The sequence below is a fragment of the Cryptococcus neoformans genome (assembly GCF_000091045.1).
Source record: "Cryptococcus neoformans var. neoformans JEC21 chromosome 5 sequence".
Taxonomy (NCBI): Eukaryota; Fungi; Basidiomycota; class Tremellomycetes; order Tremellales; family Cryptococcaceae; genus Cryptococcus; species Cryptococcus deneoformans.
This window is the reverse complement of record NC_006687.1, coordinates 477,501-503,001: the sequence shown is the minus strand read 5'-3', so window position 1 is coordinate 503,001 and position 25,501 is coordinate 477,501. Positions and strand designations below refer to the sequence as shown.

At 47.6% G+C, this 25,501-nt stretch overlaps 10 protein-coding genes, 1 non-coding gene and 1 pseudogene across 12 annotated transcripts in view; 7 read left to right on the top strand and 5 right to left on the bottom strand.

Annotated features, from left to right (window-relative positions):
• Positions 1-190: 190 nt before the first annotated feature.
• On the bottom strand, positions 191-2,738 carry CNE01840 (general amidase, putative). Its single transcript, XM_570813.2, has 8 exons — positions 2,073-2,738; positions 1,746-2,002; positions 1,557-1,687; positions 1,204-1,494; positions 1,040-1,151; positions 679-987; positions 469-623; positions 191-409 (listed from the first exon to the last, which is right to left on the bottom strand). Exons 1-8 carry the CDS (start codon positions 2,343-2,345, stop codon positions 282-284), a joined length of 1,656 nt encoding a protein of 551 aa, XP_570813.1. The 5' UTR covers positions 2,346-2,738; the 3' UTR covers positions 191-281.
• Positions 276-4,877, top strand: CNE01830 (4-aminobutyrate aminotransferase, putative). Of its 2 annotated transcripts, XM_024657199.1 has the most exons (13): positions 276-425; positions 480-637; positions 689-1,530; positions 1,590-2,734; positions 2,785-3,044; positions 3,105-3,174; positions 3,237-3,346; positions 3,401-3,551; positions 3,601-3,684; positions 3,737-3,858; positions 3,918-4,051; positions 4,105-4,417; positions 4,471-4,877. In XM_024657199.1, the coding sequence occupies exons 5-13, from the start codon at positions 2,886-2,888 to the stop codon at positions 4,831-4,833; spliced, it is 1,506 nt and encodes a 501-aa protein (XP_024512851.1). In that variant the 5' UTR covers positions 276-425; positions 480-637; positions 689-1,530; positions 1,590-2,734; positions 2,785-2,885; the 3' UTR covers positions 4,834-4,877. The 2 variants fall into 2 exon arrangements, with proteins under 2 accessions (XP_024512851.1, XP_570811.1); XM_570811.2 differs by lacking the exons at positions 276-425; positions 480-637; positions 689-1,530; positions 1,590-2,734 and having other exon boundaries at positions 2,750-3,044.
• Positions 4,878-4,944: 67 nt separating this feature from the next.
• On the top strand, positions 4,945-6,454 carry CNE01820 (ras-related protein ypt3 (rab), putative). The gene is made up of 7 exons (XM_024657198.1): positions 4,945-5,047; positions 5,093-5,127; positions 5,201-5,205; positions 5,260-5,382; positions 5,522-5,749; positions 5,802-5,882; positions 5,944-6,454. Exons 1-7 carry the CDS (start codon positions 5,012-5,014, stop codon positions 6,075-6,077), a joined length of 642 nt encoding a protein of 213 aa, XP_024512849.1. The 5' UTR covers positions 4,945-5,011; the 3' UTR covers positions 6,078-6,454.
• A 188-nt stretch (positions 6,455-6,642) lies between these two features.
• Positions 6,643-9,156, top strand: CNE01810 (conserved hypothetical protein). The gene is made up of 8 exons (XM_024657197.1): positions 6,643-7,115; positions 7,199-7,469; positions 7,529-7,678; positions 7,731-7,850; positions 7,904-7,917; positions 7,993-7,999; positions 8,054-8,494; positions 8,555-9,156. Exons 1-8 carry the CDS (start codon positions 6,769-6,771, stop codon positions 9,032-9,034), a joined length of 1,830 nt encoding a protein of 609 aa, XP_024512848.1. The 5' UTR covers positions 6,643-6,768; the 3' UTR covers positions 9,035-9,156.
• Positions 9,157-9,163: 7 nt separating this feature from the next.
• On the bottom strand, positions 9,164-11,544 carry CNE01800 (annotated as a pseudogene).
• Positions 11,545-11,846: 302 nt separating this feature from the next.
• Positions 11,847-13,324, top strand: CNE01790 (nuclear mRNA splicing, via spliceosome-related protein, putative). Its single transcript, XM_570805.2, has 4 exons — positions 11,847-11,941; positions 12,014-12,130; positions 12,188-12,447; positions 12,513-13,324. The coding sequence occupies exons 1-4, from the start codon at positions 11,925-11,927 to the stop codon at positions 13,187-13,189; spliced, it is 1,071 nt and encodes a 356-aa protein (XP_570805.1). The 5' UTR covers positions 11,847-11,924; the 3' UTR covers positions 13,190-13,324.
• Positions 13,276-14,914, bottom strand: CNE01780 (conserved hypothetical protein). Its single transcript, XM_570803.2, has 7 exons — positions 14,753-14,914; positions 14,527-14,697; positions 14,385-14,467; positions 14,224-14,331; positions 14,030-14,165; positions 13,773-13,950; positions 13,276-13,562 (listed from the first exon to the last, which is right to left on the bottom strand). Exons 1-7 carry the CDS (start codon positions 14,873-14,875, stop codon positions 13,429-13,431), a joined length of 933 nt encoding a protein of 310 aa, XP_570803.1. The 5' UTR covers positions 14,876-14,914; the 3' UTR covers positions 13,276-13,428.
• Positions 14,915-15,283: 369 nt separating this feature from the next.
• CNE01770 (ATP binding protein, putative) lies at positions 15,284-17,942 on the top strand. The gene is made up of 11 exons (XM_570800.2): positions 15,284-15,535; positions 15,586-15,666; positions 15,712-15,823; positions 15,891-16,030; positions 16,081-16,158; positions 16,208-16,312; positions 16,366-16,546; positions 16,605-16,913; positions 16,965-17,591; positions 17,639-17,787; positions 17,838-17,942. Exons 1-11 carry the CDS (start codon positions 15,353-15,355, stop codon positions 17,889-17,891), a joined length of 2,019 nt encoding a protein of 672 aa, XP_570800.1. The 5' UTR covers positions 15,284-15,352; the 3' UTR covers positions 17,892-17,942.
• On the bottom strand, positions 17,810-20,945 carry CNE01760 (expressed protein). The gene is made up of 6 exons (XM_571229.2): positions 19,836-20,945; positions 19,733-19,789; positions 18,695-19,660; positions 18,414-18,642; positions 18,090-18,360; positions 17,810-18,034 (listed from the first exon to the last, which is right to left on the bottom strand). Exons 1-6 carry the CDS (start codon positions 20,825-20,827, stop codon positions 17,931-17,933), a joined length of 2,619 nt encoding a protein of 872 aa, XP_571229.1. The 5' UTR covers positions 20,828-20,945; the 3' UTR covers positions 17,810-17,930.
• Positions 20,946-21,046: 101 nt separating this feature from the next.
• CNE01750 lies at positions 21,047-21,129 on the top strand. Its single transcript has one exon. It is a non-coding gene; the product is annotated as a tRNA-Ala (tRNA).
• A 160-nt stretch (positions 21,130-21,289) lies between these two features.
• CNE01740 (polyphosphoinositide phosphatase, putative) lies at positions 21,290-24,952 on the top strand. The gene is made up of 19 exons (XM_570798.1): positions 21,290-21,489; positions 21,550-21,738; positions 21,795-21,886; positions 21,944-21,966; positions 22,023-22,069; positions 22,143-22,193; positions 22,245-22,426; positions 22,487-22,587; positions 22,635-22,669; positions 22,720-22,898; positions 22,953-23,184; positions 23,233-23,331; positions 23,384-23,601; positions 23,653-23,790; positions 23,839-23,870; positions 23,924-24,099; positions 24,157-24,186; positions 24,254-24,325; positions 24,388-24,952. The coding sequence occupies exons 1-19, from the start codon at positions 21,395-21,397 to the stop codon at positions 24,878-24,880; spliced, it is 2,484 nt and encodes an 827-aa protein (XP_570798.1). The 5' UTR covers positions 21,290-21,394; the 3' UTR covers positions 24,881-24,952.
• Positions 24,953-24,988: 36 nt separating this feature from the next.
• CNE01730 (expressed protein) overlaps positions 24,989-25,501 on the bottom strand; it is a 1,421-nt gene continuing 908 nt past the window's right edge. Inside the window, exons 3-4 of the mRNA XM_570796.2 lie at positions 25,478-25,501; positions 24,989-25,424 (exon numbers count right to left, since the gene is read on the bottom strand). The exon at positions 25,478-25,501 is cut by the window's right edge and continues 198 nt beyond it. Of these exons, the coding sequence (XP_570796.1) occupies positions 25,072-25,424; positions 25,478-25,501 (377 nt within the window). The 3' untranslated portion in view covers positions 24,989-25,071. The remainder of the gene's footprint in view (positions 25,425-25,477) is intronic.

The following is a 25,501-nucleotide window of genomic DNA, read 5'->3' as shown; positions in this document are numbered from 1 at the left end:
TATGTATCATCGTGCAACACGTCAAGCGACCAAAGAAAGGAAGTGACCATAATTGTCGGCCTTTCATGATCCTTGAAACCTTTAAATGTACAGCGTCAGCCGGATAATGAAATATAGAACCCACAGGGCTCTTTCAGCTGCTGTACTACATTGTCCTCGCTTACTGCTAATAGCAATTATTCAACCAGAGTCTGCATGCAGCGAAACAAAAAAGATATTCAGGCAACTTAAATTATTTCACATTGCTGTATTAAAAGATATCTAATCTATAGGCCCGTTCTTCACTTTGCTCCAGCTTCAACGAGAGCCTTGGCAATGACTTCTGTCAATTTGAGAGCTTTCTCTTCCTCGAGTCTTTGACATACTAACTGAAGCGAGACAGGGGCGCCAACAACTTCAGTTGAATCATCTAAGTTCATCAACAGGTTGGTCAGCAATCACTCAATTTGACACAAGCACGAAACTCACATCGATCCCAGATTTTCTTCTCGGTTTCATTTCGCGGCTCATATGCAGGCTTCTTATCAAGTTGTGAATCGACAAAACTGACTGGAAAGGTGGTGGCAGAGTAGTCCATAATGTTCCACATCAAGGTGTATGTAACATGATCATTAAAAGCCATCCTGCGATATCGACTGTGAGTTTACTACTAGACGTGCAGCAGTGACGAAAACTTACTTGGGACAAGCTGAATGCATTGAGACAGGACTTATAAGCCCGTCGAAAGGACGGCCGGTGCCAGTCACGTCCTTGCTGGCCAACCAGTGCTGCAAATTCCTCTTGCAGTAGGAAACTCTGTCAGACTGCATCTCCCAAAGGGCTCCAACAAGTGGAGGGTTCTCTTTTATAGCGTCAAAGCGTTTGCGATAACCTGCAAGACCTTCGGGGTAAGGCTCTCCCGAAAGGGCGAGAATCTGGGCAATCTTAACTCCACCGTCACCGGTGAAAAACCGGGCACCAAGAGCTGTGGCCTCCTCGGCATTGTATCTAGAGCGCTGGTAAATTTTGAGACCCATAGTATAATAAACTGATGACCTACGGTGACCACTCGATAACCTTATGACCGGCCTTTTCTAAAGCGGCCTTTGTCTCAAGCAATGCCCGGGTAACAGGCGGTGTAGGCTTCACGATCCCATTATCCATGATCAGGCCTGATGTATCATACATTAGCCTGGTATCAATACAACGAACGCCGTCACACACCAAAGCAAAGCTTTTCAGGTACCTCCACGTCCCTCCAAGGGATAGGAATCATGTTGGGATCCCTGTCCCAAGGCTTATTGTCTACTACTGCTTTGACCCACATTCCCACACTTTCCAATGCAGTGGACATGGGTCCATTAATAGAACGGATAGCTTCTTGGCCCGGCAGACCGGAGCGCGCACCGTAAGTCGGGAAGCGGCCGAAAGAAGGCTTCAAGCTATAGAGACCACACATAGATGCGGGAATTCGAATAGAACCACCAATGTCTGTACCAACGCCAAGGGGGGAGCCTGCAATAATGGAGTGCGGATCAGCTAAAGTAGAAGGTAAGCTTTCAATTCAAAGCACTGACCTTTCATCGCGAGCAAAGCTGACTCTCCTCCAGAAGACCCGCCAGAAGAGCAGGTGCGGTTGTAGGGGTTGCATGTATAACCCCATACATTATTGTAAGATTCGGCGATCATCATGGCCGTGGGTACGTTGCTACATTATTCACCAAAACTGTCAGACCGATACCATACATTCACTGTAATGGACTTACGTCTTGCAGAAGAGTACAGCACCGCATTCTCTCATGACTTGGGTCATTTCACTCTCTTGTTGCTTCTTGGCAGGATCATTGGCCCAGGCGACAAATCCAACAGTTGTGTCAACGCCTTCGATGTAAAAGTTGTCTTTGAGAGAAACTGGAAGACCGTGAAGAGGACCAAGAGGGGTCTTGCTCTTGGAATATTCGGCATCGATGCCAGCAGCAGCTTTGAGCGCTTCTTCAAAGAAGATTTCAGTGAGACAGTTGGTCTGAACTGTGGTCAGTCCCTGCTTTTGCATCTCTAATGGCAGATAGAGGGGGGGAAAGAAAAGGACGCACGAGCTGCTGGGCAATAGCTGCACGCTTGCAGAAAGCAAGTGTCACGTCGTAACTACTCAACTCTTCACTAAGGATTTTTTGGACCAACTTGGGAGCAGGTGTCTCTGTGATTTCGATTTCTCCGGGAGAGAGAACACCGCATGTCTTGGGGATATCGATGACATTCAGCGCATCGGTAACTGGGATGCGCCATTTCTCAGGGATAAGGGCGTCTCTGGCAGCCACTTTGGCAGCAGCAATTTCAGACCACGAGGGGATAACGTCGAGAGTCATGGAGCTGGGAGAATTGTATGTTAGGAGTATGTGAATAGGGAAGGAGCAGGGGGGAAATAACTTGAAGCAGGGATCATTGTGGGTTCTGACAGCCTTTTATTTATGAGAACTCTGCCGTCCCATGAGTGTCGAAGGGTGTTGTTACAGATAGCCGGTCTTCTCCGAAGGTTGGTGTTTTCCCTACTGCTCCCTTCCCTTCTGTCTATGGGCCGTGGGTCCTCCCTATTAGCCTGACGATAAGAGGTCGCCAGGATATTACGTATAGATACCCTTGTTTTGATAAGCGCTGGAATTTGATGGAGGATATTGATTGGTCTCTGCGCTCGGCCCGAGAATTCGCCTAAAATGAAAGCCGACCTCTTCTCATCATTGATTCCGACGCGAGCCTCGTGCGTTTGTTTCTCCGACGGAAATCTCATACCCGTTAACCCACTGCCAGTTCCCCTATACCTCCATTCTCCCCTCCCCAACACCCGCCACCCTCCTATTTCCCCTTATTTACCATCTTTATTCCCTGTCTTTGATCATAACACGCTCAACATGTTGACACGCAGTGCTCGCGCTCTCCCTTTCTCCAGGCCCCTCCTGAGGCGAGCTCTCGGTGCACGAGGCTTTTCCACTTCTGACCTTATTCCCGATGAGCCCACTGGGCCCAAAATCGTAACAGATAATGTGCCCGGACCAAAGGGTATAGCCGCTGTGAGTCGAGCTTGGTCATCCAAAAGGCGGTGCAGTTGTTGACTTGCAGGCATGGTGCAGTCGAAGGAAATCGATACCTTCCAGGACCCGCGGACGCATGTTGTAGTGCCAAACTATGAACTCTCCAAAGGTAGTTCCTCAGCTGGTATTCGAAAGAAGGGGAAGGAACATGGTCTGATGTGATGTTTATAGGCAATTACCTTGTTGACGCGGACGGTAACATTCTACTCGATGTGTTTGCGCAGATTTCATCCATTGCTTTGGGTTACAACGTACCTGCCTTGTTGGAACTCGGTAAAACTGTAAGTGGCATATCTCAAGGAATAGTCGCACGTATTGAGGGAAGACGGGACTAGGACCAATTCGTAAAGGCGGCGCTCAACCGACCTGCTATCGGCTCATTCCCACCTGTCCAGTGGGCTGAGTGGATCAAGACCGGTCTTTTGACGGTAGCTCCCAAGGGCTTGGACCAATTGGTTACTACTTTATGTGGCAGCAGTGCAAACGGTAGGTTAAAATGTATGCAATGTTCAAGACAGGACTGACGGAAAAGTAGAAACTGCTTTCAAATGTGCATTCATGGCCTACAGGCAGAGGGAGAGAGGTGCTATCGATGCTCCTTTCAGCAAAGAGGAAATGGGTACGTTATGAATATAGTACATCTGTAAAGCATTCTAACTGTTCCATCGTAGAGTCTTGCATGCTCAACCATTCTCCGGGAAGCCCCGAGCTTTCGGTTCTTTCCTTCAAGTCTGGATTCCATGGACGCCTTTTTGGTAGCTTGAGTGCTACCAGGAGTAAGGCAATCCACAAGGTACATAATCCTTTTTATAAAATAAATCTGCAAGCGTCTAAACCTGACATCTCTTTTAGATTGACATCCCTGCTTTTGACTGGCCCAGTGCACCTTTCCCTTCTTTGAAGTATCCTCTTGAAGAGCACATCGCAGAGAATGAAGCGGAGGAGAAGAGGTGTTTGGAAGAGTACGAGAGGATTTTGATTGACAGGTAAGTTTAACGTTAACGGACTGGTTAATAGACGAATGCTTATTCTTGTCCAGTAAATCCACATCTCCTGTCGCCGCTGTAATCATAGAGCCCATCCTTTCCGAAGGTGGAGATAAGCACGCATCTCCTGAATTCTTCCGCTCTCTTCGCCTTATTGCGAGGAAGCACGGCGCATTTTTCATTGTAGACGAAGTGCAAACCGGTGTTGGTGCCACAGGTACCTTCTGGGCACATGAGAAATGGGGCTTGAAAGAGGGGGAGGAACCTGACTTTGTCACCTTTTCCAAGAAGATGCAGGCTGCGGGTGTTTTCCACAAGAAGGAGACCAGACCGAATGCGCCCTACAGGAACTACAACACTTGGATGGTGGGTCGCCTTTTGTAATTCGAGACAATAGCTGACGAACGATGGGAACAAAGGGTGACCCCATCCGAGCACTCCAGGCTCGCAAGATGATTCAGTTAATTGCGGAGAACAACCTCGTTTCTCATACTGCGGCTACTGGCGGCCTCCTCGCCTCTTCATTATCAAGTGTATTCGCATCTCCAGCTGCTGCTGGCAAAGTATTCAACTTCCGAGGGCAAGGTGAAGGCACGTATCTTGCATGGGACATGGCATCTCCTCAGATGCGGGATGCATTCCTGGGGAAGATGCGGAAGGCTGGTGTGCAGATTGGAGGGTGCGGCGACGCGACTGTGCGACTGAGGCCGATGCTGACGTTTGGGAAGAAGCATGTGGAGGTGCTGAGTGGAGCGGTGGAGGATGTGCTGCAGTCTTTGTAGAGTTAATAATGCATGCATGGCGACGCGCCACTGAGTTAATGCCGCGATTCTCCGTGGCTGTACGTGTCTGCACGCGCCTTCTCCATTGTGGTGGCTCTGGCCGCTCTATGCACTATATTGCCATCCGTCTCCCCCACTCTTCCTTCCTTCCCGCCACAGCCTCCCCAACCCCAGCATCATGACAGACGGCTCAAACTATGACTATCTCTTCAAGGTATGGCATCCGCACCACATACACTCCCAGCTCATCTCCATATAGGTCGTCCTTATCGGTGACTCTGGCGTCGGTAAATCGTAGGTATAATCGGACTGTGAAGAGAATGAGTCGTTGCTTACCATGTAATCCTCCTCTGCTACTCGGCTGTAGTAACTGTAAGTATCATCGGCTTCTCACTTAACTTGCTCATGAGGCTGATCGTTGACCAGTGCTTTCTCGATTCACCCGAAACGAGTTCAACCTTGAATCAAAATCCACTATCGGTGTCGAATTCGCCACAAGAAGTATCAACGTGGATGGAAAGACTGTGAAGGCGCAAATTTGGGATACTGGTGAGTAGGCATTGATCAAGGCATTTCCAGCGATGTCATTCGAGAGACGAATGGACTGGTTTGGGCAACTACGAACTGCTCGTCGTGTTCAAGCTTGTGCCTTCTACTTCAAGATTCTGTACTAACATCATAACCACAGCTGGACAAGAACGATACCGAGCCATCACCTCCGCCTACTACCGAGGTGCTGTCGGCGCACTTTTGGTATACGACATTGCCAAGCACCAAACCTACGAGAACGTGACGCGATGGCTCAAGGAACTGAGAGATCATGCGGACGCCAATATTGTTATTATGCTTGTTGGAAACAAGAGTGACTTGAAGCATTTGAGGGCGGTGTCTACAGATGAGGCGAAGCAGTTTGCGAGTGAGTGTCAAGATGACTCCAAGGTGACCATGGTAGCTAAACGTAGGGATAGCCGAAAACGGACTCTCATTCATCGAGACTTCTGCTTTGGACGCGTCAAATGTAGAATCCGCTTTCCAAAACATCCTTACCGGTGAGTAAAATGGTTCATCAAACGCATAACAGACGCCAACTTGTCATTGTGATTATCTTAGATATCTACCGAATTGTTTCTTCTAAATCTCTTGAATCATCTGGCGATGTCATCAAACCCTCTGGCGGCGAAACCATCCTTGTTGCCCCCACAGCCGACGATGGCGGTGCCAAGTCCGGCAGCAAGTGCTGTTAGAAATAGTAATGGAGCTTGTTAATGGCCTGGGGCCAGGAGGATGGAGTGGTTGTACGTAACCCTTAGAAAGGTATGACGGTTGGTGGCGCGAGCAAGGTTGGACTGGGAGACATTAGCGAGGAGTGTCATACTTCTGTAGGGCTGAGACTAGGTAGGCTCGCGAGGCAGGTCTCTTTGGAAGTGCTTTAGCTCGTTTTTGCTTTCATTTTCTTCATCTCCTTGGCCGTAATGTAACTCGTATCATAGATTCTCAGTATTTTGGCGGGGCGCGATCTCCTGACCAAAAAAAGTCGTCATTACCGGTTGACAAGATCATGATCATATCGAACTACAAGCGCTCGGAATGGGCTTCGTCATCGTTGTCATGGATTAAGAACGTTCCGGATGGATGGGTACAGCCAGTAAGCTGGGCATAGGTAGCGACGATAATGCTTGTTGCAATATGCCATGGAGAAGCCGTCCAAAATGCAGCAGCAGCAATATCGGATATCGGGTTTGGGTCCTGCGCCAGACAGCATTTTTGTTTATTTTCGTTGAGATGCTCGCCTGAAAATACATCCCATCGCACATCCATACAGACACTCTTTTGCATCCTTTCCTCCCCTCCCTGTAGTCTCACAGGGACCCATAACCCACAGCAGATACACGCAATCGTTCAAAAAACACCTCTGGAACACTCAAAAGCCTACATATGCCCGGAGACAGCTCGTGGGCCTTGCCCATTTTTGCAAGGCCCTTCAGACCTCATCCATTGGACACTTGGGCAACAGAAGAAGAAGCCACTCAAACATCCTCACCAATCGCCCCATCCCACTTAGAGCGCAAAGTGGATGAAGAGCCTGAAGATGATGATGATGACTGCGAGTCCGAGAATCGTGAAGAGCTTCAAGAGGCCAAAGCGGACGACGGTCCGGAAAGTGTTGAATGGAAGAGCAAGTGGATTCCCAAGGTCAGCAAGAAGAGCACAGTAGATCAATTGAGGGAAGCATTGGAACAAATGGGACTGAATACAAAGGGGAAAAAAGAGACGCTGATTAGGTGCGTTGTGTATCTACAAGGTGATTATCCTGCGCTGCGTGGCTGACGTTTCAACCCCCTCCATGTCCAAACTATCCTCGTAGGCGAGCTCAAAATGCCATACACGCTGCCAATTTGAGTGTTGCTCTTGAAAGCCAAGCGTCCACTCCATCCGGAGACGGAGATAACCCTTGGGACTGCGGGGATTTCCCCCCAGACAGCGTACTCGCAGCCCATTTCGTGGCCAAGGAGAAGAGACGGCAGGAAAGGGAGGAAATGAAGATACTTGGCCAGAGATATAGGAGTTTTTTGTGCTTTGATGTCGAGGCAACTTGTAGGGGAGGGAAGGAGTTTGACTATCCCAACGAAATCATTGCAAGTCCTGTTTTTCTTCGCTTCTTTTCATCCATCAAAGCCTGACCCATATGTCGCAGGAATTTCCTGTAGTTCTGGTCCGGTGGGGAGAGCCCAACGAGGAGGGTAAAAGGGTATTAGAGAAGATTGATTCATTCAGATCATATGTTCGACCTACATGGCGACCTATCCTTACCGATTTCTGCAAGAGCCTTACTGGCATCCAACAAGTATGTTCAGCCTACCCAATTCATCTGAACTATACTGATCATCACATTCAAGGAAACCGTAGACAAATCCCCCATTTTTCCTGAAGTCCTAAAGCAACTGGAGGGATGGCTTGATAAATGGGATCTGAGAGGAGACAAGGGGCTCAAAGACGCTCTATGGGTTACTGATGGCGTAAGTTGATCATTCTGGACCTTATTTTATGGAAGTTACTGACGTGAGGGCAGCCTTGGGATCTACGGTAAGATTCAAATTGCTAAGCCTAAGGAGGATGATTGGACTGACGTGTTGGCATACTTGCGTCGCTGTCTATCAGAGATTTTGTATGTCTGGGGGTCATATCGTCCATGTTCTCTGAGCTAACCTGTACCTGTTAGGTTCCTAAACAACTTCACATAACTCCGCCCAACCCATTCCCCAATTACTTCCATGGTCCCTACCTTAATATCAAGCACGCCGTCCAGTCTGTAATGTCCGAGATCAATAGACGGAGAGTCTACGCCGCTGCCCACCCTGATAATGCTGCCAATGAACGAGCCACCCAGCCCATTACGACAAGTAGACGAGCAGGAAAATGGAGGCCCGGCCAAGGAGCAGAGCCGTTAGGAGGGGTAAGTCGTCGGGGTCCGAGGGAAGCGACACCGCCTCCGGCGCAAGGAGTTACATCGCCAGCGACAGTGATGGTTGACAGGGCGCCTCTTCCAACCCCGCCGAGGACCTCAGTCAGGAAGGAAGGCGATTATTACCTTAACATTGCTGGGATGTGTGAAGCACTAGGTTTGGGAGAATTTGAAGGACGGCAACACTCTGGATTAGATGTAAGCTCCCACTGCCTTTTCATTGTTAATATTGGCGCTGACGCTAAATGCGCGCACCAGGATGCTACAAACATTTCCCGTATCCTCATAGCGCTATCAAGATGGAACGTAATCTTTGAACCCAACGGAGTCATTCAGCCAATGGGTTCGGGAAAGAGATACCCCTGGATGGGAGAGAGTGGAAAGGTTGTATGGGAGGAATGGATGTCGTCGCAACGGCCACAGGATGATCCTGCCAAGAGAGAGGCGGAAGAAAAGAAAAAGCAAAAGGACTCCAAGGCGCAGGATGCCCTTACAGAAGAATTCGAGCCATCAGTCCCAGCAGAAGAAGACCCGGCCATTAGACACCCTGAGGATGGAACTGCAGAACCCTGGGAAGAGGGATGCGGTGAGTACTATGAGGGATTCCAGGAAGAGGAATCAACGACAATTGACGAAGGGCCTCAAAACTCGTTGGACTTCGTACCCAGGATATTGCAAAGAAAACACCGTGTCTTGATGAGAAATAATGCCCAAAACCAGCAAGTCTCTATACCATAGAGTCATTAGGTAAATTGCATTACAGCTCAATCATATGTGTATAGTAGCAATATATTGGCATTTTCTTTGTATAATTATTTTAAATATGACCTAGAGTAATAACGGGATTTCCATTCCGTCAATATTATCAACATGGATTGATCGTGGTCAAACAGTGCATTTAAGGGACGCTATCTTTTTCATCAATCATCGCCCATCATATCTTTCTATTAAAGTTGTCAAAGGGCACAGATGCTATTAGACAAAGGCCTCGAACGGTAAAAAGAGTACGTCTTCGCTTCTCTCTACCGGATCTTCTCTCTGTGCTGCTCGCCCTCAGAGAAGATATAAGGGTGTTAGGAGGTTTACTCGTTCGTGTTTACTTTATTAAAAAGTTGTGTATTCTATATCCGCTCTTTGCCTCCGCTCTTGCTCTTTCAACTTCCGTCCTAAGACAGCACTACCTCCTAATTTCCTCCGCCGCTCTCTTAGATTATTAGCGTCGAACCCTCACTAGTTTCACGCTTATTCGCTTCTGCATGCCTTCGAAAACTTCCCCAGCATCGCCTCGCTCCACCTCTTCCTTCATCCGCTTTACTTCGGTTCATGAGGCCACCAGTAGATGCTACTATACAAAAAGCTTCCACTCTCTACCTGATGATGCGAATGCTGTTCCCATTGCGGTGCATTGTATTTGACGATGGATTACTGTCTTTGGCCAGTTGTAATAGTTGCTTATTGCTTCTTCCATTACAATGCGTCGACCTTGGGTCGAAGAAATTGAAGGACACATTGCAGCGATATCGGCTGTAATTAGCCAAATTTGTTCTCTAGATGGAAGATTCGCATTATTCAAGTCTTGAATGAGCAATGTCGAGTCTTTCAAGATGTGTGGGTACGTCTGGATGATTGGTTGTAATAAGAAATCGATCCACTTGCTCAGGTACGCTGTGGGTGAGCTGAAGGCTGGAACGATAGACCTGCTCTCTATTGGTGTTCAGTTGGAAGAAGTTTAAGCATCGGGGAGTTATTGGCCTCTTCTAGACTACCTTGGAGTATCAGTTTCTTCATTTGTCCTGTAGGAAACCTTCAATAGGCATGAAGTTCCTAAAGGTCTTTGCGATTAAGTCCGATAGCCGTTGGGAAGGGTTTTGTATTGTTATACCTTTGTATGGTTTTCCACCTTCGAGATGTTTAAGGACTTCTTTATCCTCTCCGTCTTCCACTCCTTCTCCTTCTACCTCTGAAGTTTTCGATTGGTTTCGAGACTTTTGGGACACTGTGTTCAGTTTGAGGGTTTGGTGGTTCTGTTTTCGAGGAAGGCGTGGGTGGCTTTGTGTTATTTTCTTCGCCTCTGTTTGTTAGCCTTGGTTGGCTTGTAGACGTTTCCTCCGGCGACTCATGGGCTCAGAGAACGATCTTTGCAAAAGGCTCGTCGTAGTATTCCCACACAGGTTTTCGTTTACTACTAATATCAAAGCAAACATGAAGCGAGGGATTTAAGTTGTTCGATTTTGGAGTAGATGTCGCGTAATTGGGGTAGTTTGGATATGCATACTTGACGCTATGAGGATCGATTAGCCACGCCACCTAGAAGTATAAGAATGCTTTGCACTTCAGCACTCACTAACTTGCCCCGCATATATTTTGGGCTTCTGTATCCGTTGCCGTGACAACCATTTAGTCAAAAATTCGTCAGCATGTGGGTAGCAGCAAAAAAGTAAAGATGATTCCATTTAAGAACGGGATCGTTGTCAATAAAAACCCCTTGATATCACATCGCCGCTCGAAAGGCAGGTCGTTCCGAGTTGCCCTTTTTCTCTTGCAGAATGTTTCTGTTGGCCTCCATATCTGCCCCAGTTTTGCGGATTGCGGTGGACAATGCCCGATAGTACCCTTCCCTGAACTCGACAATGTCCTTTGCGAACCTCTTCTCTTGCAAAATCTTTCGATTGGTCTCGTCGTTATGCGACTGGAGACTAAAGCGCCTGATAGCGGGTGTCTCAATCCCAGCTTTGCAGAGTTTGGTTGCAAAATCATCCACATGCTGCCGAAACAGCAGGACTTGGCCCTTGGTCAAGCGCCAATGTCGCAACTTGACCAATGTCGCAACAGATGTTGGACCAGCGCAATCTCGTGACATCCGTCCTCCATTGAAACGAAATTACTGGATAAAAACAGTACTGGGGAAAGGCCGCCTGGTTAGCCAACGAAGTACTTTGGATCTAGGGCCGCGGAGGCATAAGCCAATACGGGACGTATTAGAAAGGGAGGCATCAGCCGATTTAAAGTTGATGAGGGACCAACGTGCAGCTTGGTACTCCGCCGGAGGAGTCGTTTGGAAGCAGTTGTTCGGGGACGAATGTTTTTCCTCTAGACAGTATATCAGCAGCAAATACGAATAGATGCATCACATGGAGCCTAAAACTCACCCGCCATGAACGATCGTGTCGAATGTGTTGTCCATGTCTCTCTCGCAGCAGATGCAATAATTGTCATCGAGCTATACGTCCGTGAGGAGGATACTAGAGTCTGTATGAGCAGTGAGCAGGTTGACGTAAGTGCCCAGTGGGAACGAGGTCGAGGTGGAGAGCAACGAGGGAAACAGAATAAGTTTTGGAGATGCAGAGTATTTATATGGAACAACGAGATTCAATCTGGAAACAGGGGTTGAAGATCTGCAACGCACGGACCGTCAATCACAACCACCATCAATCGATCATCATGCGAAAGAAAGCGAAGTTAACAAATTTATTAAGAAACAATTTAACCGCCGCCCGTGCCTTTGCCGTTGCGTTCGCTGCCATGTTCGTTGTATGGTCCTGAATCAGCCGTCGTATTTTCATTCTTTCTTCCGTACTTCTTCCGCTGGCACCTCTGTCTATAGCACTTGCCAAAAACACATCCAATAATGCAGGGGTTCAACAGGTATGTGACATTTCCTGAGCTTTGCCCAATGATTCTCCACTTCGTCGGGGATTTCTAATGACTTTCAACTAGATACGTTCCACCAGACTACGACCCCAAAAAGGCATCAACGCTCAACTTGCATCAAGGAAAGAAACATGCATTAGGAAAGCGTGCCAAGGACATTGACAAGGGTATCTTAGTCGTTCGGTATGTTGTTCTCGTGTCAACTCCATCTTATCCTAGATGCTGACCCACTCACTTTAGATTTGAACTTCCTTTCAACATCTGGTGTGGTACTTGCGGTGCACACATAGGTGCTGGCGTACGATATAACGCGCAAAAACGTAAAGTTGGCAACTACTATTCGACCCCTATATTCGCTTTCCGCTGCAAATGCCATCTTTGCTCTGGATGGTTTGAAATCCGCACAGATCCCAAAAATGCGGCATACATCGTTGAAGAAGGTGCGAAAAAGAAGGACGAAGACTGGGATCCAGAAGAACATGGCGGGTTCAGAATTCATGGTATGTCACGAATTCATAGTCTCTCTGCAGATCGAAATGGGGATTGATGTTGTAATGTTGCATAGATACCGAGGCACCTTCAGCATCTGAAACCGCCACCGCAGACCCAATAGCCCACCTGGAGAAGACAATAGATCAGCAAGAGTGGGCCAAGAAGGGTACCTCACGCCTCACAGAACTTAGCCGGCAATCTGCTCGCCTTTCCGCCGATCCTTATGCTGTATCGGCCGCACTGCGAAGGAAATTCCGGGAAGAAAAAAAGGTGATGCTAGAAAAGCAAGATCGAGACGATGCTGTGAAAGAACGGTATGGATTAGGAGAGGATGTTGATTTAGGGGACGAGGCCGTGGAGGGTGGGAGGGAAGAATGGAAGGCGGGTAGAACAGAAAAGGGGCTGCATATTCCAGGAAGCTCGACTTCCTCTGTCAAAGGTGTGGACCGTTCAATCGGTAAACAGAGAGGCATTGGCAAAAGAAGATTGAGCGATTCGCCTGCACATCTGGCAGAAGTTTTAAGAAAATCGACAGCGAAAAAATACAATCCATTCGATTTCCCTGTAGCAGGTTTCGGTTCGCCATCATCTCCATCGGCGTTGCTCGAAGGTTTAGGAACGAGAGGCCGGATGAAGGAAATGGCAATACCGAGACGCAAGAAATCTGTAGAGGGACGAGCAGTGAATTTGGCAGAGGACAATTCTGGAAATGCGAGCTTTGGCCTCTTATCGGGGTATGAGAGCGATTAGGGCCTTGTAATCATCATTGGTGTAGAAACTTCCGTTGTAATATCTCTAGCATCCGCCATTTGTTGTATGACATATTTTACGTAATCCAATCGCACGTCGACTATAATAGCACACTGCACTGCAACTGCATGACCATAATCATAATTATGAAGATATGGAACATAATGATTAATTGCGCGACTTCGTAGACTGATTGAGGTCAAAACAGCTAGAATAGCAGCATGACCGATCTGAAGTGCTTAGTAGATGGGAGGGAAAAGACGGTATCTCTTGCCGGGGAAGATTTTGTTGTCAAATTCCCGCTTGTACCTAGTGTATTTGCCATCGGCCCATGTCTTCATGAAGAAAGTACCGATGCAGAGATAAATAACAGCTATATCAAAATCAGCAAAGGGATTCGCTAGCAGTGATGATATAAAAACAAGCAAGAATGCAAATGAGAGATGATCCAAAAGCCAAAAAGAAACTTCCTGTCGGAGAATCGAACTCCGATCTCCCGCGGACGCTGTGGGTAATCCGCCAGTGACAAGCGAGCATACTAGCCGTTATACGAACAGGAACTTGTTGAAAAGAAGTAACTTACTTCCAATATCACCACCAGTCATGGCAACCAATGCAATCACACCAAGAATCTCAAACCAGTAGTTAGCGCATACAGCTATGCCAAAGCCGAGACCGGTGGGGAACTTTCGCGGATGCCCAGGAGGCTGTCGAAGAGATCGGAGGTGCAGGTGAGCATTGAGGTTGAGGAGTTCGGCGACCTTAACGATTGGGTTGATTAGTAAGGAAGCTAATCTTTCTGACAACAAAGCCGTATGTAGAACCCTGATGGAGACTTACAAGCTCGAAGACGGTCCAGAAGTTGATCCAGCGAGAGTCACCCAGAAGAGTGCCGTCCAAAGCTTGCTTGGAGTATGCAGGTCGGTAAAGAGTGAGGCCAATGAGGAAACCGCAGATACCCCAGTAGTAAAGACAGCTACGGGAAAGCAATTGAACATGAGCCAAACATCTTAGTTGCTTTGAATCAGGCTTACTTCCTAAAAACAAAAGAAAGGGGCACTGTCGCGCGAGAGAAGCTGTGAACAAAGGCCGATTCGAGGAAACGCTTGATGAAATGGATCACCAAGAGATTACGAACCGTGCTATATGCGGTTAGTGTTGCACCGAGAGCAAGGTAACGTCACGTCGATCTCACAGTTGAAGGGGTGAAGGATCGTACTGGCCCCAAATGAGGTGGGAGTAGTACAAGAACAGAGGATTCAAGAAGATGGGTCCAACCTAGAATCAAAGATGCCTTTAGTTTCGGCATTACGGACAGCATAGCAGATGTTACCCACATATTCCCAAAGGTACAGCACCCTGTACCCGACCTGCTTGCCGAGATCCTTGAGTTTCAACTTTGCACCTTCACCCACGCCATAATCGGCAAGAGTCTTGCTTTCATCCGTCAGAGGAGTAGGTTTTCCGACAATGTTTGGCACGGTGACTCTTTGTCTGTTGGCAACAAGCTAAGACGAGTGAGCGCTGTGGCGAGGAATTTTCGTGACGTGACATCTGAATTACCTTGGGGAACTTGGCCTGGATAGCAGCCTTGAGCTCCTTGACAGTCACGTCGCGCGGGTGCTTGTTGGCGAAGTCGAGGTTGATGGTCGGCTTACCTGAGGCAGACACGGTGATCGCTACCATTTTAACTCCGTTTGTATCTGGGAAAGAGGCGTATGGAACAGGTTCTTCGGTGACGAAACTTCGTTGTCCCCCCTTTCCGCGCACGACCACCCGGCTGCAAGCCGACGCGTTCTTCCGGACTCATTACGTAACATGTTGGCTTTGTTTATGAGGTTCGGGATTGTGGGCAAAGTGCTCAGGCAAGTTATGCATATGACATGTCGGTAGCATGGCACAAGCAGATGATGATGCATGCAGGCCACTGGATGGGTAAATGGGTACTGCCGGACGTGCATGAATATTATTAATCGCCTGGAAAACTGGACACGGAGCGCGTCATCGCATGTGTGTTGTCACCAGCAGCTAGCCTCGCTGCGCTGTCAATCAGTTATCTTTGATTTGGTTCAGTTAGTTATCTTTGATTTGGTTGATAGCTTGACGGCCAGGCAGATTCTTAATCTCCCAATCTACATAAGTCTATTACATCCTCCTGCAGCCATGACAACACCAGCCCCAAGTGGTCCTTCGCGACTACCCCCACACCTCGCTGATCATTTACCTCCGCCTTCAACTTCGGGCGACTCCGAGTCCTCAGCTCAACAACCAGCTGCTGGAAATGGTTTGGAGACTGGCCTTTTGAAAGAGCTGGCCAGAACATCCTTGATTGAGAGCCTCAATAATGTATGCTTAAAGACATTCCTTGAGGCTGTAACTCGCTGACTGTGTAGCAGGTCCAAGGAGCCAAAACATTGATCCTCGATCCGGTCCTGGCAGGCCCTCTCGGCCTCGTAACAGAGGTGGCTCTTCTCAAGGTATGCATGAACCCTTTCGCCATCAGGAGCTGACTCTCTGTGAAGCATCAAGCTGTAGACAAGATGTTTTGGTTGGAAAGGGGACCCCTAAACGTCAACACCCGGAACGTCGTCTGGTTGTGTCGCCCAAAAATGGAGTTCATGAACATCATTGCTGGTGAGCTCATTGATATATGATTTATTTCCTAGCTATTGACCTCTGTTCTTTTCTTTCTTTCACACAGAGCAAATACGGTCTCAACAGCAGAATCCCTCAGCTGCAGGACCTCTAACTTACACCATTTTACTGGTGCCAAGAGTAACTGAACTGTGTAAAAAGGTATTAGAAGACCAAGGAGTGGCTGGAGATGTTACCTTGTCAGAAGTACGTAGGTCTGTCACGATAGGTCTGGCCATTTCTGATAAGACATGCAGTTCAATCTTGGTTTCATTCCTATGGAGGACGACCTCCTGTCGTTGGAAATGGAGGATGTAGCTCGTGATATATACCTAGTAAGTCCATCATGTCCTGTATAATACCTAATGCTCATTATGAATCAAGAATGGGGACGATACTCCCATACACTCCTCGTCTTTAGCCCTAATGACATTTCAGCGCGCCTTTGGTGTTTTCCCGCGGATTTTGGGCAAAGGCGATGGCGCAAAGGTATTTGTTACCGTGCATTTACAGTGGAAGATCCAGCTGACCATTTGCAACAGAAGCTAACAGATCTTCTGCAGAGGCATCGTAGCTCTGACCCTTCACAATATAGCGAGATTGAGCCCGCTGAGAAGGTAGACGGCCTGATCATCATTGATCGTTCGGTAGACTGGGTGACACCGATGTGCACCCAATTAACATACGAGGGTATGCTGGACGAATTTATGGGTATAAAAAATTGTGCATATCAAGCTTTATGATGCTCCGCCTGCTCTGTGAACTAACACTATCCGTATAGCCCACATCGAGGTGGACCCCTCCCTTCTTGACCCCAATCCTACCGGTACCAATTCGCCCCCCTCTACTGCTCTGCCGTCTGCCACCGTAACAAAAAAACGAAAACATCATCTTACATCTCAAAAGGATGCTCTGTTCCAGGATATCAGAGATCGAAACTTCGCTGTTGTCGGATCAAGGCTCAGCAAATTGGCTAAACGTTTACAGGATGATCGTGGGGTCGTCAAAAATCTCAGGAGTGTAACTCAGATGAAAGAATTCGTGGGAAAGATTGGCGGCATGAAGGGTGATCAACAGGCCTTGAAATTGCGTACGCTTCTCATGGACACCCTAGGTAGCAACCGGCTGATTGTTGTTTTAGATACCGAATTGACTGAGGCCTTGATGCGAATCACTCAGACGGAAGAGTTCAATAAGAACCTTGAAGCCCAACAGAACCTTGTGGCAGGCTACGACACCTCGACTCAACTGAGCAACATCGAAGACTTGATGTATCAGCAGATCCCCTGGCAAACAGTTCTCCGCTCGGTTATCCTTATGAGCCTGACAACAGGTGGCATCAAACCAAAGAATTTGGAGGTGTTCAAACGAGACTTTCTCCAAGTATACGGATATCACCATCTCCCTCTTTTGATCAATTTGCAATCTCTCAACCTCCTTGTTCGTTCGCCTTCATTGACGTCGCAAAATTTCCCGGCACTTCGGAAATCACTTCGATTGCTTGTCGACGACATTAACGATGCGGTCCCAAACGACATATCGTATGTTTACTCTGGATATGCCCCATTGTCTATCCGACTGGTGCAATGCGTAACTCAAAAGAATGTCATCCTCTCGGGGCCTACGGAGGAAGGACCGGGAAGACAGGTGCTGCCAAAAGCGCACCGTATATCCGGCTGGAAGGGTTTCGAGGACGTGCTGGCAGGTATACCCGGTTCCACAGTGGATGTAAAGCAAAAAGTCGAACGAGTTCGGTCGGATATGGCAGGTAAGTGTAGTGGGGAGGTCCAGTAACTTTACCTGACATCATATAAGGGCATAATGGCGAGCAGTTCACGACAACAGTTGTATTCTTTTTGGGTGGCTGCACTTACACCGAAATATCGGCTTTGCGATGGATGTCAAACCAGACCACAGGTCGCCGATTCCTTGTTGCTACTACAGGCATTATTAATGGCAATTCTGTAGGTCAATGATGAGGTGAATGGATAGTCTACATGCTTATTACTCTTAGCTCATTGAAGGCTTTGGAGACAAGATGCCTGTCCCATTAAGATCACAAGACTAGAGTATGGGAATGTGGAGATCGCATGCAATTAAAATATGCTTAAAGCCCCCTTCCAATCAACACACTGCCCCCCGAGTAATCCCCATCAACTTCCTTTAGCCGCCAAGCAGTGAGGACACCGTTGAAGTCTAACCGAAGTAGTACTGCAAACCATTTGAGCACCTGCCTCTTTGCCCGATCAAGACACTAGCAACTTACGTTGTTCAATGTGTCGAGCCATTAAGGTGTCTGCTTCCAATTCTCTTTCCTCCTTGTCCATTTGCATTTTGCTTTTGGCACTCTTTTTCGCATTCATGGCAGCTGCTGTGAAATTCGCTTGACGGGACATCATTCGTGAGATTTGAGCCGCTCGCATTGTTCGAGACAAAGAACCTCCACCATCTGCAACTGACTTATCTGGATCAGCAGCCCCCGGATTTTGCGTGTCCAAGAGAGCGCCGAAGAAATCAGTAAGAAGCTCGTGCAGCCTCTGAAGATCGGCGTAAGCTGATGTGCTACTATTGGGAGAAAAAAAAAACGAACATCATTGATTTGTTGAACCGCTTGCGCTCGTTCCTTGACCATCTTCCCTACTTCCTCCCCATTGATGCCTTCCATCAGCAATTCTGGCAAGACATCGCCACCCCAGCGTTCTACCAGCCCTGTGAAGCGCCTGCATGTATCTAGGATGTCACGGATGACTGTCGCTAAGTTGAAATCGGCAATAAGGAGCCCTTCTCGAAGGAAAGAGAGGTGGAGAGTGTGGAGTTGACTGTTGTCTGGAAAGTCAGTGCCAACGAATTTTCAAGCCTGTGCCAACTGACCGAAGAGTTAGAAAGTCCAAATAGACGCCTTGCGCTTTGTTTGGCGTTGGAGGTACTCGATTGGATCTCAGTGTCTGGCCATCGCAAGGCATTGAATACGTATCTGAGAATGGAGAACCCGCTTCTCTCCGCTCGCCGCTTTCAGTTACCGGCGTTGGGATGGCAGTACGAATTTTCGTGGCTGTTGGAGTTTGGCGCACGGAGATGGAGCCTCGCAAACTTGATCCTCTCAAAGAACCTCCCAGTACAGGTGCTGGAAGGACTGTCTCTAGACCGAGCTGCTCCAACAGCCTTTTATGCTGCACGTCAATGATGTCAGTCATGAAATGACTTTGAAGCTGGTCGATGAAGAATAACATGAGTCTGATTGTCCCCCAAGCAGCTCTACCCAATCTCCTGCGTGCCTCTACTTCTTCGTCTGTGCCCCCTTCGGTCACTCCAGTCCATTTACGTCTTTGGCGTTGAGCTGCGCTAAGCGCGGTCCAACAACTAAGTACCGAGAGATGAGTATGACGCAAGGCCGTCAAATAGGCTTGAATATCTGAGTATGCTGATAGAGCCTGAGGCGAAATGAACAGATCCAGTGGCCAGGTGACTGTTGTAGTTAGTATAAGGGGAGTTCCAAGAAGAGAGGATGAAAACAATGCTCGAATCGAGTTCCGGTGTTCTACGGTATCGCTCTTGCTCTCAATGTCGGTTTGTTTGGGTGTCTTGACAGGTACAGTAGGTAGCATCGCCCTCAAGGGTCCTTTCTCCATCTTATAATGTAAGGAGTCAAGCTGAGAGTCCAACTCGGCTGAGGTACCCACGCTGGCGCGCCGAAGAATGAGATCCAGGTCTTGTTCGCGAATGATGGATGACGACGAGTGAGGATTGGATGTGATGAGTTTATCTAGGCGCAATTGTGATATCCCACGAATTACGGCAATACAGTAGTCGGTTTTACGGAGAAGGAAAAAGCTTCCACTATCGGAAGCGAAGTAAAAATATTGTAAGCTTCTTCAAAGCTTTTTCTCCGACGAATATCATTCGACTCACAACATCTCAATGGATTCAGCTACTTGAGGGCCTGTTAGAATGTGTCTCCAAAGCCATCTGTGATCTTGTTAGCTCTGGTTCAAGTCAATGAAAGTTTACATACTCTCCAACTTCCGCCCTAGCCTTTTCAACAGCCTCTTTCAAGCCGCCTCCAACTTCTAGACTTTTCACAGCCATTAACTCTCCTCGCAGACTATCCACCAGACCTTTGGGCAGTGACTTTCCTTCTCTTTTCAATGTCGCAACCACACGGCCCACGTATAATGTACTTTCTCTGGTGTTTTCCCCGATTGAAGTGGGTAACATGTCGACGTTAAGGGCATAAACTCTATGCTGAGGCGATAATGGGTCCACCCCAACAGTGCGCCCTATTGAAGGGCTGGTCATCAGTGGCTCAGAAGGCGCTATCCCATGTAGAATGAATGACACAAGGTGGGTAAGGAACAAATCTTGCAGTGATTTGGCAAGGTTTGAAAATATATTCTGTAAGAAAGGGTTTCCAGTCTGCGATTTGAGGAGGATCAAATCTATGAGCCTGCCGGGAGACCAGCTATCCTCTCTCTCATCGAAAGAAGACAGTTGGTCCACTATTTGACTAAGGGCAGTCAAAGGTGCCCGCCACCGATCGAACGTTGCCACGATACTGGCCAGTGGCACATAACCTTGCTGATCTTGAACCACAGCTGGGTCGAAGGACAGCACTTTGGCTTCTGTCTCAACAATAAGAAGCTCGTAGCCATTCAGCACCTCGATTATGCTTGCGGCTAGGGTCACGAGATACTGATTTAGCTTGATACTGTCACCTTTGTCATTCATAAAGACCTCTCGTTCCTTCCCTTTGCGAGAAGGGGGCAAGCTCTCCGCTAATATAGCCTTCCGACCGCAATCAATTGTATCATTGGCCCATGTTTTGACTTTGCGATACTGGAAGGCGAGATCAGCCAGTGAATTGAGGGACGCTACCTCTCCGGGGTGAAGATATTCGGTGAGCGATGGCGAAGCCTTGCAAGTGAAAGGTACTGCTGGGGGAGAAGGATAGGGAATAAAGAACGAAGAGGGGTGGCCGCTGAGAATTAGAAGTATCTCGGCGAGCATATCGGATGTGTGGAAAGATAACAAACAAGGCGGATTGCCGGCCTATTATACTTGAGTTGGCCGGAGGGAGATGCTTAAAGAAACTGAATTTATTGATAGAATAGTACGTGCGGCGTACTAGATCGCGTTGTTATCGTTGAGGCTCGTAAAAGGGCGCGATTTGATTACATATTGTGGAGCCTATATGAGAGACTAAATTTGCTTGCCCTTACACGTGTCGGGGGTGTGGTCAAGGGGTATGACAAGCGATCCGCATTCAGGACGCTTTTCGCTTAGCCTGGGTTCGAGTCCCAGCTCCTCCACTTTTTGTACCTCATACATATCTTGAGCCCACTTATTAATAACGTACGTAATAATGTATTTCGGAGTACCTCCACCCCTCCACCTTCCTTCACCGCAACAACACAACAGCCCGCTAGCCGACGCTCTTCGTTCATTCTACGCTTTCAAAAAGTTGTTGATGTCCCCAGTCCTCTAATAACACTTCTCACGTCCACTTAGATCCCCACTTTGGAGGCAGCATATTCTCGATATTCCAACCGGATAAGTCAAGATCTATCCTCCGCCATGGTCAGCAAAGGAGAGAGTCGGCAAACAAAAGAAGATGCCACAGCAAATGCACTCAACTCGCTTTCTAAATTTACTCTGTTTCGGACCAAAACGTGGGTTCAGATCATGGACAGGGGAGCATAGGCCACACAATGCTGACCATTGCGGAGTAGACGTCTTTACGTGATTGCCTCAACCGATAATATCCATCGTGTCCTAAAGATTGATCGCACAGATCCCAACACTCTCAATGTAGTTGAAGATACGACTTCCTATGATGAAATAGAGTTACAGCAACTTTTGAGGATGGTCAAGGATGGGAACAAAAGCCAAGGTGGTTTGGATAAGGTTATGGATTTTTAGTGCGTCTTGCCATTGTGATCATTACCGTCACAGCTTACACTAACAATGGTTGCAGTGGACTCGTGGGATTTATTCGGTTCACTACCTGTTGGTATATGATCCTCATGACAAAGAGGTCCGAGGTTGGACTGTTAGGTGGCCATTATAGTGAGTTTGGGAATGCCCAGAAGGCTTTGAAACCTAAGCTGAGATGACATTTTACAGTCTACCATTGTGACGATACTACGGTAAGCTATGTCGAGCTTTTCAAAACAGTTTGCAGACTTACGGATGTTAAACATAGCTCTATCCTATTGGTTCTAAGGTTGAAAAATCCACACTGGAAACTAAGTAAGTTTGTGCATACTTATTATGATGCCTCAGATTTAAATCATTCCATCTTTCTGAGCTTACGATTATGCAGGATGGTTAATACGTTTAACCTCGTTGACCTTTCCAAGAATTTTTATTTCTCGTGAGGCAACTCTTCAAAGTCTCCAGTCGGATGTCTAAATTAATTTCTTAGGTACTCCTATGATTTGACCAACACCCTTCAAACGAATCTGACAGTATCTGCGAATAATCGCCGTTGGAACACACGTTTTATGTGGAACCATCATCTCTTATCACCTGCGTTCAACCTCGAGGAACCACGGGGTAGAAGTAGATGGATAATACCTCTCATACATGGGTTTGTGGACCAAGCGAGTGAGCACGCCCAAGTCTTATCATGGCTTGTCAGCTGACCATTTCCTTTGTTTCATTCAGAAATTCATGTATTCTCGCGTACTGTTTACCTCACGCTTATTGCAAGGAGATCCCGACATTATGCTGGAGCTCGATTCCTTACCAGAGGAGCCAACGAGCATGTAAGTAGGCTATTAACATCATCATCCCAATCGTTAACTGTGGCTAGGGCCATGTCGCAAACGAGGTCGAGACCGAACAAATGTTAGCCATTGCGTATCTTTATGTGATGAAAGCTTATTCATCTATGGTAGCGTTTCTGAGCCCCTTTCAACCTCGTTTGGGCAGCACGATAGCTCTAGACCCGAGCAACCCCTCTCAGACTTCAGTGCCGGTTATGGGGGCTATACCAGTTTTGTGCAGTACAGGGGAAGTATTCCAGTGATGTGGCACCAGGAATCAAATCAAATGACCCCGAGGCCTCCCATAGAAAGTAGGTCAATCTTTCCGACATGCGTCGCAACGAGCTGGACTCATGAATTATCAGTTACAATCAAGGATCCCTTTTACACCCCTGCTGCCAAGCACTTTGACGATTTATTGGGCCGGTACGGTGCCCCAATATACATTTTAAACCTTATAAAATCCCGGGAATCTGTTCCCCGTGAAAGCAAATTGCTTTTTGAGTACGGGCAATGTGTCAAATATCTGAATCAATTCCTGCCAGAAGGAAAGAAGATGGACTATATCGCTTGGGATATGTCACAGGCTGCTAAAAGGTAAGTTCCAGAAATGCGTGAGAGAAGATGCTAAAATGACTTCCCTAGTGGACAACAAGATGTCATAGGGGTCCTCGAAGACATCTGCGAGGAGAGTCTTCAGGCCACCAACTTCTTTCATGGTGGGCCAGCTCGAAATGCCGTCGGGTAAGCCTTCAATTAAGCCAATAGGGAATGAACTAATAATGCGTGATTGAAGGGCTGGGCCGCATCGAGATCATCCACTTCTACAACATGGAATTCTAAGGGTAAACTGCGTTGACTGTCTAGACAGAACAAATGCTGCCCAATTTGCCATCGCTAAACGAGCTTTTGGTCATCAATTGTATGCTCTAGGATTCCTTGCAACCCCCTATCTTGAGTTCTCGTGCGACGCAGTCGATGTCCTAACGGAGATGTATCATGATCACGGAGACAGTAAGTGGACGTATGCTGTCTGAAGAACCGTAATCCTAATCAGTAGAGAAGCTCTGGCTTGGCAGTACACCGGCAGTGCATTGGTCAACCGAGTAGACACGTACAGGAGGACGAAGGCCACTCAATGGAGTAGTCACTCACGAGATATACTTGAAAACATCAGGCGTTTCTATAATAATTCTATGCTGGGTACGCAACGGTTTCGTTGTTGGTTGTATCCTACTGATCATCTCGTAGACGGTGACAAGCAATCTGCCATAAACTTATTCGTGAGTAGTTTCTGCTGCTTTGTAGGCAGCTGGATTATACTGATTGACCGCAGCTCGGCGTTCAACCCTCGGTACCCACTTACGACCTCACGCGTCCAAATTACCGACAATGGTACCATCCCGCTCACTTAGAAGATCCAAAAGCGGATGATTTGGCTCCCATCAACCAAGTGTATGCTGAATATTACAAGCCTGATAAAATGTCGGAATTCAGCAACATGTACGCTTTGTAAGTCATCGAAACTTCCTACGATCATATCGCTATTCGAGGTTAAATTTTCTTTAGCAATATGAATTCTACCTCAAGATTCCATGCGTAAGCCGTTGCTACCTTTCCTACATATAAAAACGAAAACTGATCATGGATTATTGAATGCCAACAGGAAATCGAGGTATGACAATGTGTCCAGCCCATTCGAGCCTCGTGAGCAATCCAGTCATAATTCTGTCCCGAAGTGAGCTTCCGTTTGCTTCAATCAAAACAAAGATTCAAGATGGTAACCGCTATTTTGGCTAGCGCTCGTCGCATCGCCCGTAGGTGGGCCACCGTGGCCGAGACATCTGGATCACCACATCAACCTTCGTCGTCCCCAGACCGACCTGTAAGGCTCAAAACGATTCAGTTCGAATCCCCTCCATCTGCCATCGAACTATTCATCAGATCCCTGTATGACCCTCAAGATCTGCCTGAGCGGATATTGAATTATGAGTTTTACACCCATTATACCGAGTCAGAAGGCATCGATATGGTCTGCGAGGAACAGGATCTGGAGATGTACCGCATGGTAGCCAGGATGCAAGAGGGAGGAGACGAAAAGGAGCTTTTACATGGCACCGAAATGAATATGAAGTTGAGAATGAGCGATCCCCCGGGAGATAGCGGAGAATTGGCTGTGGAAAGCCATCAGCGACTGTCGAAGGACATGTCCACAAAAGACAAGCAAATTATAGAGAGGTACATCAACATGCTTAGTGTACCACTTTCTACGGGGGGGGAATATAGCTTGTAAGGTCTCTGTTGTATATGTGTAGTAACATCCTTGGCGTAAACATTCTGTAGCCAAATGTAAGAGTATCCCAGCGAAAAAGGTGTTACAAGGTTTTATCACGATAAGTTGGATTCAAAAATTTACATTCGATGCCCCGACACAAGAACCACAAAAAAGAAAACGTATGAGAGACAGTGAACGGTAATCAATTATTAAAGAGTAGCTTCAGCTTGATCTTCCTCTCGCGCCTGGCCATAAAGAGCTCTAGCTTTGATCATCGCCGCTTCCAACGGAATGATATCCAATTCTCGGATTTTTAAAGCCGTCTCCACCAGATGCTTAGTCTGCTCCCACTCAAATCTCTTCTGATCTCTCTCATCTTTCTTCTGCTCGAGTTCATATTGTTCCCTGTTGAGGGCTTGCTGCTTTTTCGCTAATTCATGCTTTTCGCGATCGCGTTCTTCACGGGTGCGTTCGAGGTAGCTAGCAGGGAGCACGCGACCAACCAAAGATGAGTCGGAAGGAATAGTGGCAGAGCTGCCATCATTAAGGCGTCGGCGGACATCTAGGAGAAAATTAGCTATTTGACATTGTCTATCTTTTGAGACGAAAACCTACTTCGCTGCGCATCATCGGCCGCTG

What these genes read in the sequence shown, in the direction of transcription:
- CNE01840 (XM_570813.2), bottom strand. Translation starts at nt 2,345, where the DNA reads ATGACTCTCGACGTTATCCCCTCGTGGTCTGAAATTGCTGCTGCCAAA. An exon ending in AAGGTTATCGAGTGGTCACC is followed by an intron (nt 988 to 1,039) that starts GTAGGTCATCAG and finishes CCAGCGCTCTAG; the next exon opens with ATACAATGCCGAGGAGGCCA. An exon ending in ATGCATTCAGCTTGTCCCAA is followed by an intron (nt 624 to 678) that starts GTAAGTTTTCGT and finishes TCGATATCGCAG; the next exon opens with GATGGCTTTTAATGATCATG.
- CNE01830 (XM_024657199.1), top strand. Translation starts at nt 2,886, where the DNA reads ATGTTGACACGCAGTGCTCGCGCTCTCCCTTTCTCCAGGCCCCTCCTG. An exon ending in TTTCAGCAAAGAGGAAATGG is followed by an intron (nt 3,685 to 3,736) that starts GTACGTTATGAA and finishes GTTCCATCGTAG; the next exon opens with AGTCTTGCATGCTCAACCAT. An exon ending in GAGAGGATTTTGATTGACAG is followed by an intron (nt 4,052 to 4,104) that starts GTAAGTTTAACG and finishes ATTCTTGTCCAG; the next exon opens with TAAATCCACATCTCCTGTCG.
- CNE01820 (XM_024657198.1), top strand. Translation starts at nt 5,012, where the DNA reads ATGACAGACGGCTCAAACTATGACTATCTCTTCAAG. An exon ending in GGCGCAAATTTGGGATACTG is followed by an intron (nt 5,383 to 5,521) that starts GTGAGTAGGCAT and finishes TCATAACCACAG; the next exon opens with CTGGACAAGAACGATACCGA. An exon ending in TTTCCAAAACATCCTTACCG is followed by an intron (nt 5,883 to 5,943) that starts GTGAGTAAAATG and finishes TGATTATCTTAG; the next exon opens with ATATCTACCGAATTGTTTCT.
- CNE01810 (XM_024657197.1), top strand. Translation starts at nt 6,769, where the DNA reads ATGCCCGGAGACAGCTCGTGGGCCTTGCCCATTTTTGCAAGGCCCTTC. An exon ending in AAAAAAGAGACGCTGATTAG is followed by an intron (nt 7,116 to 7,198) that starts GTGCGTTGTGTA and finishes CTATCCTCGTAG; the next exon opens with GCGAGCTCAAAATGCCATAC. An exon ending in GGCAACACTCTGGATTAGAT is followed by an intron (nt 8,495 to 8,554) that starts GTAAGCTCCCAC and finishes TGCGCGCACCAG; the next exon opens with GATGCTACAAACATTTCCCG.
- CNE01790 (XM_570805.2), top strand. An exon ending in AAGGGTATCTTAGTCGTTCG is followed by an intron (nt 12,131 to 12,187) that starts GTATGTTGTTCT and finishes CACTCACTTTAG; the next exon opens with ATTTGAACTTCCTTTCAACA. An exon ending in TGGCGGGTTCAGAATTCATG is followed by an intron (nt 12,448 to 12,512) that starts GTATGTCACGAA and finishes AATGTTGCATAG; the next exon opens with ATACCGAGGCACCTTCAGCA.
- CNE01780 (XM_570803.2), bottom strand. Translation starts at nt 14,875, where the DNA reads ATGGTAGCGATCACCGTGTCTGCCTCAGGTAAGCCGACCATCAACCTC. An exon ending in GATCCTTCACCCCTTCAACT is followed by an intron (nt 14,332 to 14,384) that starts GTGAGATCGACG and finishes AACCGCATATAG; the next exon opens with CACGGTTCGTAATCTCTTGG. An exon ending in GACTGGTGGTGATATTGGAA is followed by an intron (nt 13,563 to 13,772) that starts GTAAGTTACTTC and finishes ATTTTGATATAG; the next exon opens with CTGTTATTTATCTCTGCATC.
- CNE01770 (XM_570800.2), top strand. Translation starts at nt 15,353, where the DNA reads ATGACAACACCAGCCCCAAGTGGTCCTTCGCGACTACCCCCACACCTC. An exon ending in GTTCATGAACATCATTGCTG is followed by an intron (nt 15,824 to 15,890) that starts GTGAGCTCATTG and finishes TCTTTCACACAG; the next exon opens with AGCAAATACGGTCTCAACAG. An exon ending in TCAACAGGCCTTGAAATTGC is followed by an intron (nt 16,914 to 16,964) that starts GTACGCTTCTCA and finishes TTGTTGTTTTAG; the next exon opens with ATACCGAATTGACTGAGGCC.
- CNE01760 (XM_571229.2), bottom strand. Translation starts at nt 20,827, where the DNA reads ATGCTCGCCGAGATACTTCTAATTCTCAGCGGCCACCCCTCTTCGTTC. An exon ending in CGGTTCAACAAATCAATGAT is followed by an intron (nt 18,361 to 18,413) that starts GTTCGTTTTTTT and finishes GCCGATCTTCAG; the next exon opens with AGGCTGCACGAGCTTCTTAC. An exon ending in GGCTCGACACATTGAACAAC is followed by an intron (nt 18,035 to 18,089) that starts GTAAGTTGCTAG and finishes AATGGTTTGCAG; the next exon opens with TACTACTTCGGTTAGACTTC.
- CNE01740 (XM_570798.1), top strand. Translation starts at nt 21,395, where the DNA reads ATGGTCAGCAAAGGAGAGAGTCGGCAAACAAAAGAAGATGCCACAGCA. An exon ending in ACTCTGTTTCGGACCAAAAC is followed by an intron (nt 21,490 to 21,549) that starts GTGGGTTCAGAT and finishes ATTGCGGAGTAG; the next exon opens with ACGTCTTTACGTGATTGCCT. An exon ending in TCTACCTCAAGATTCCATGC is followed by an intron (nt 24,187 to 24,253) that starts GTAAGCCGTTGC and finishes GAATGCCAACAG; the next exon opens with GAAATCGAGGTATGACAATG.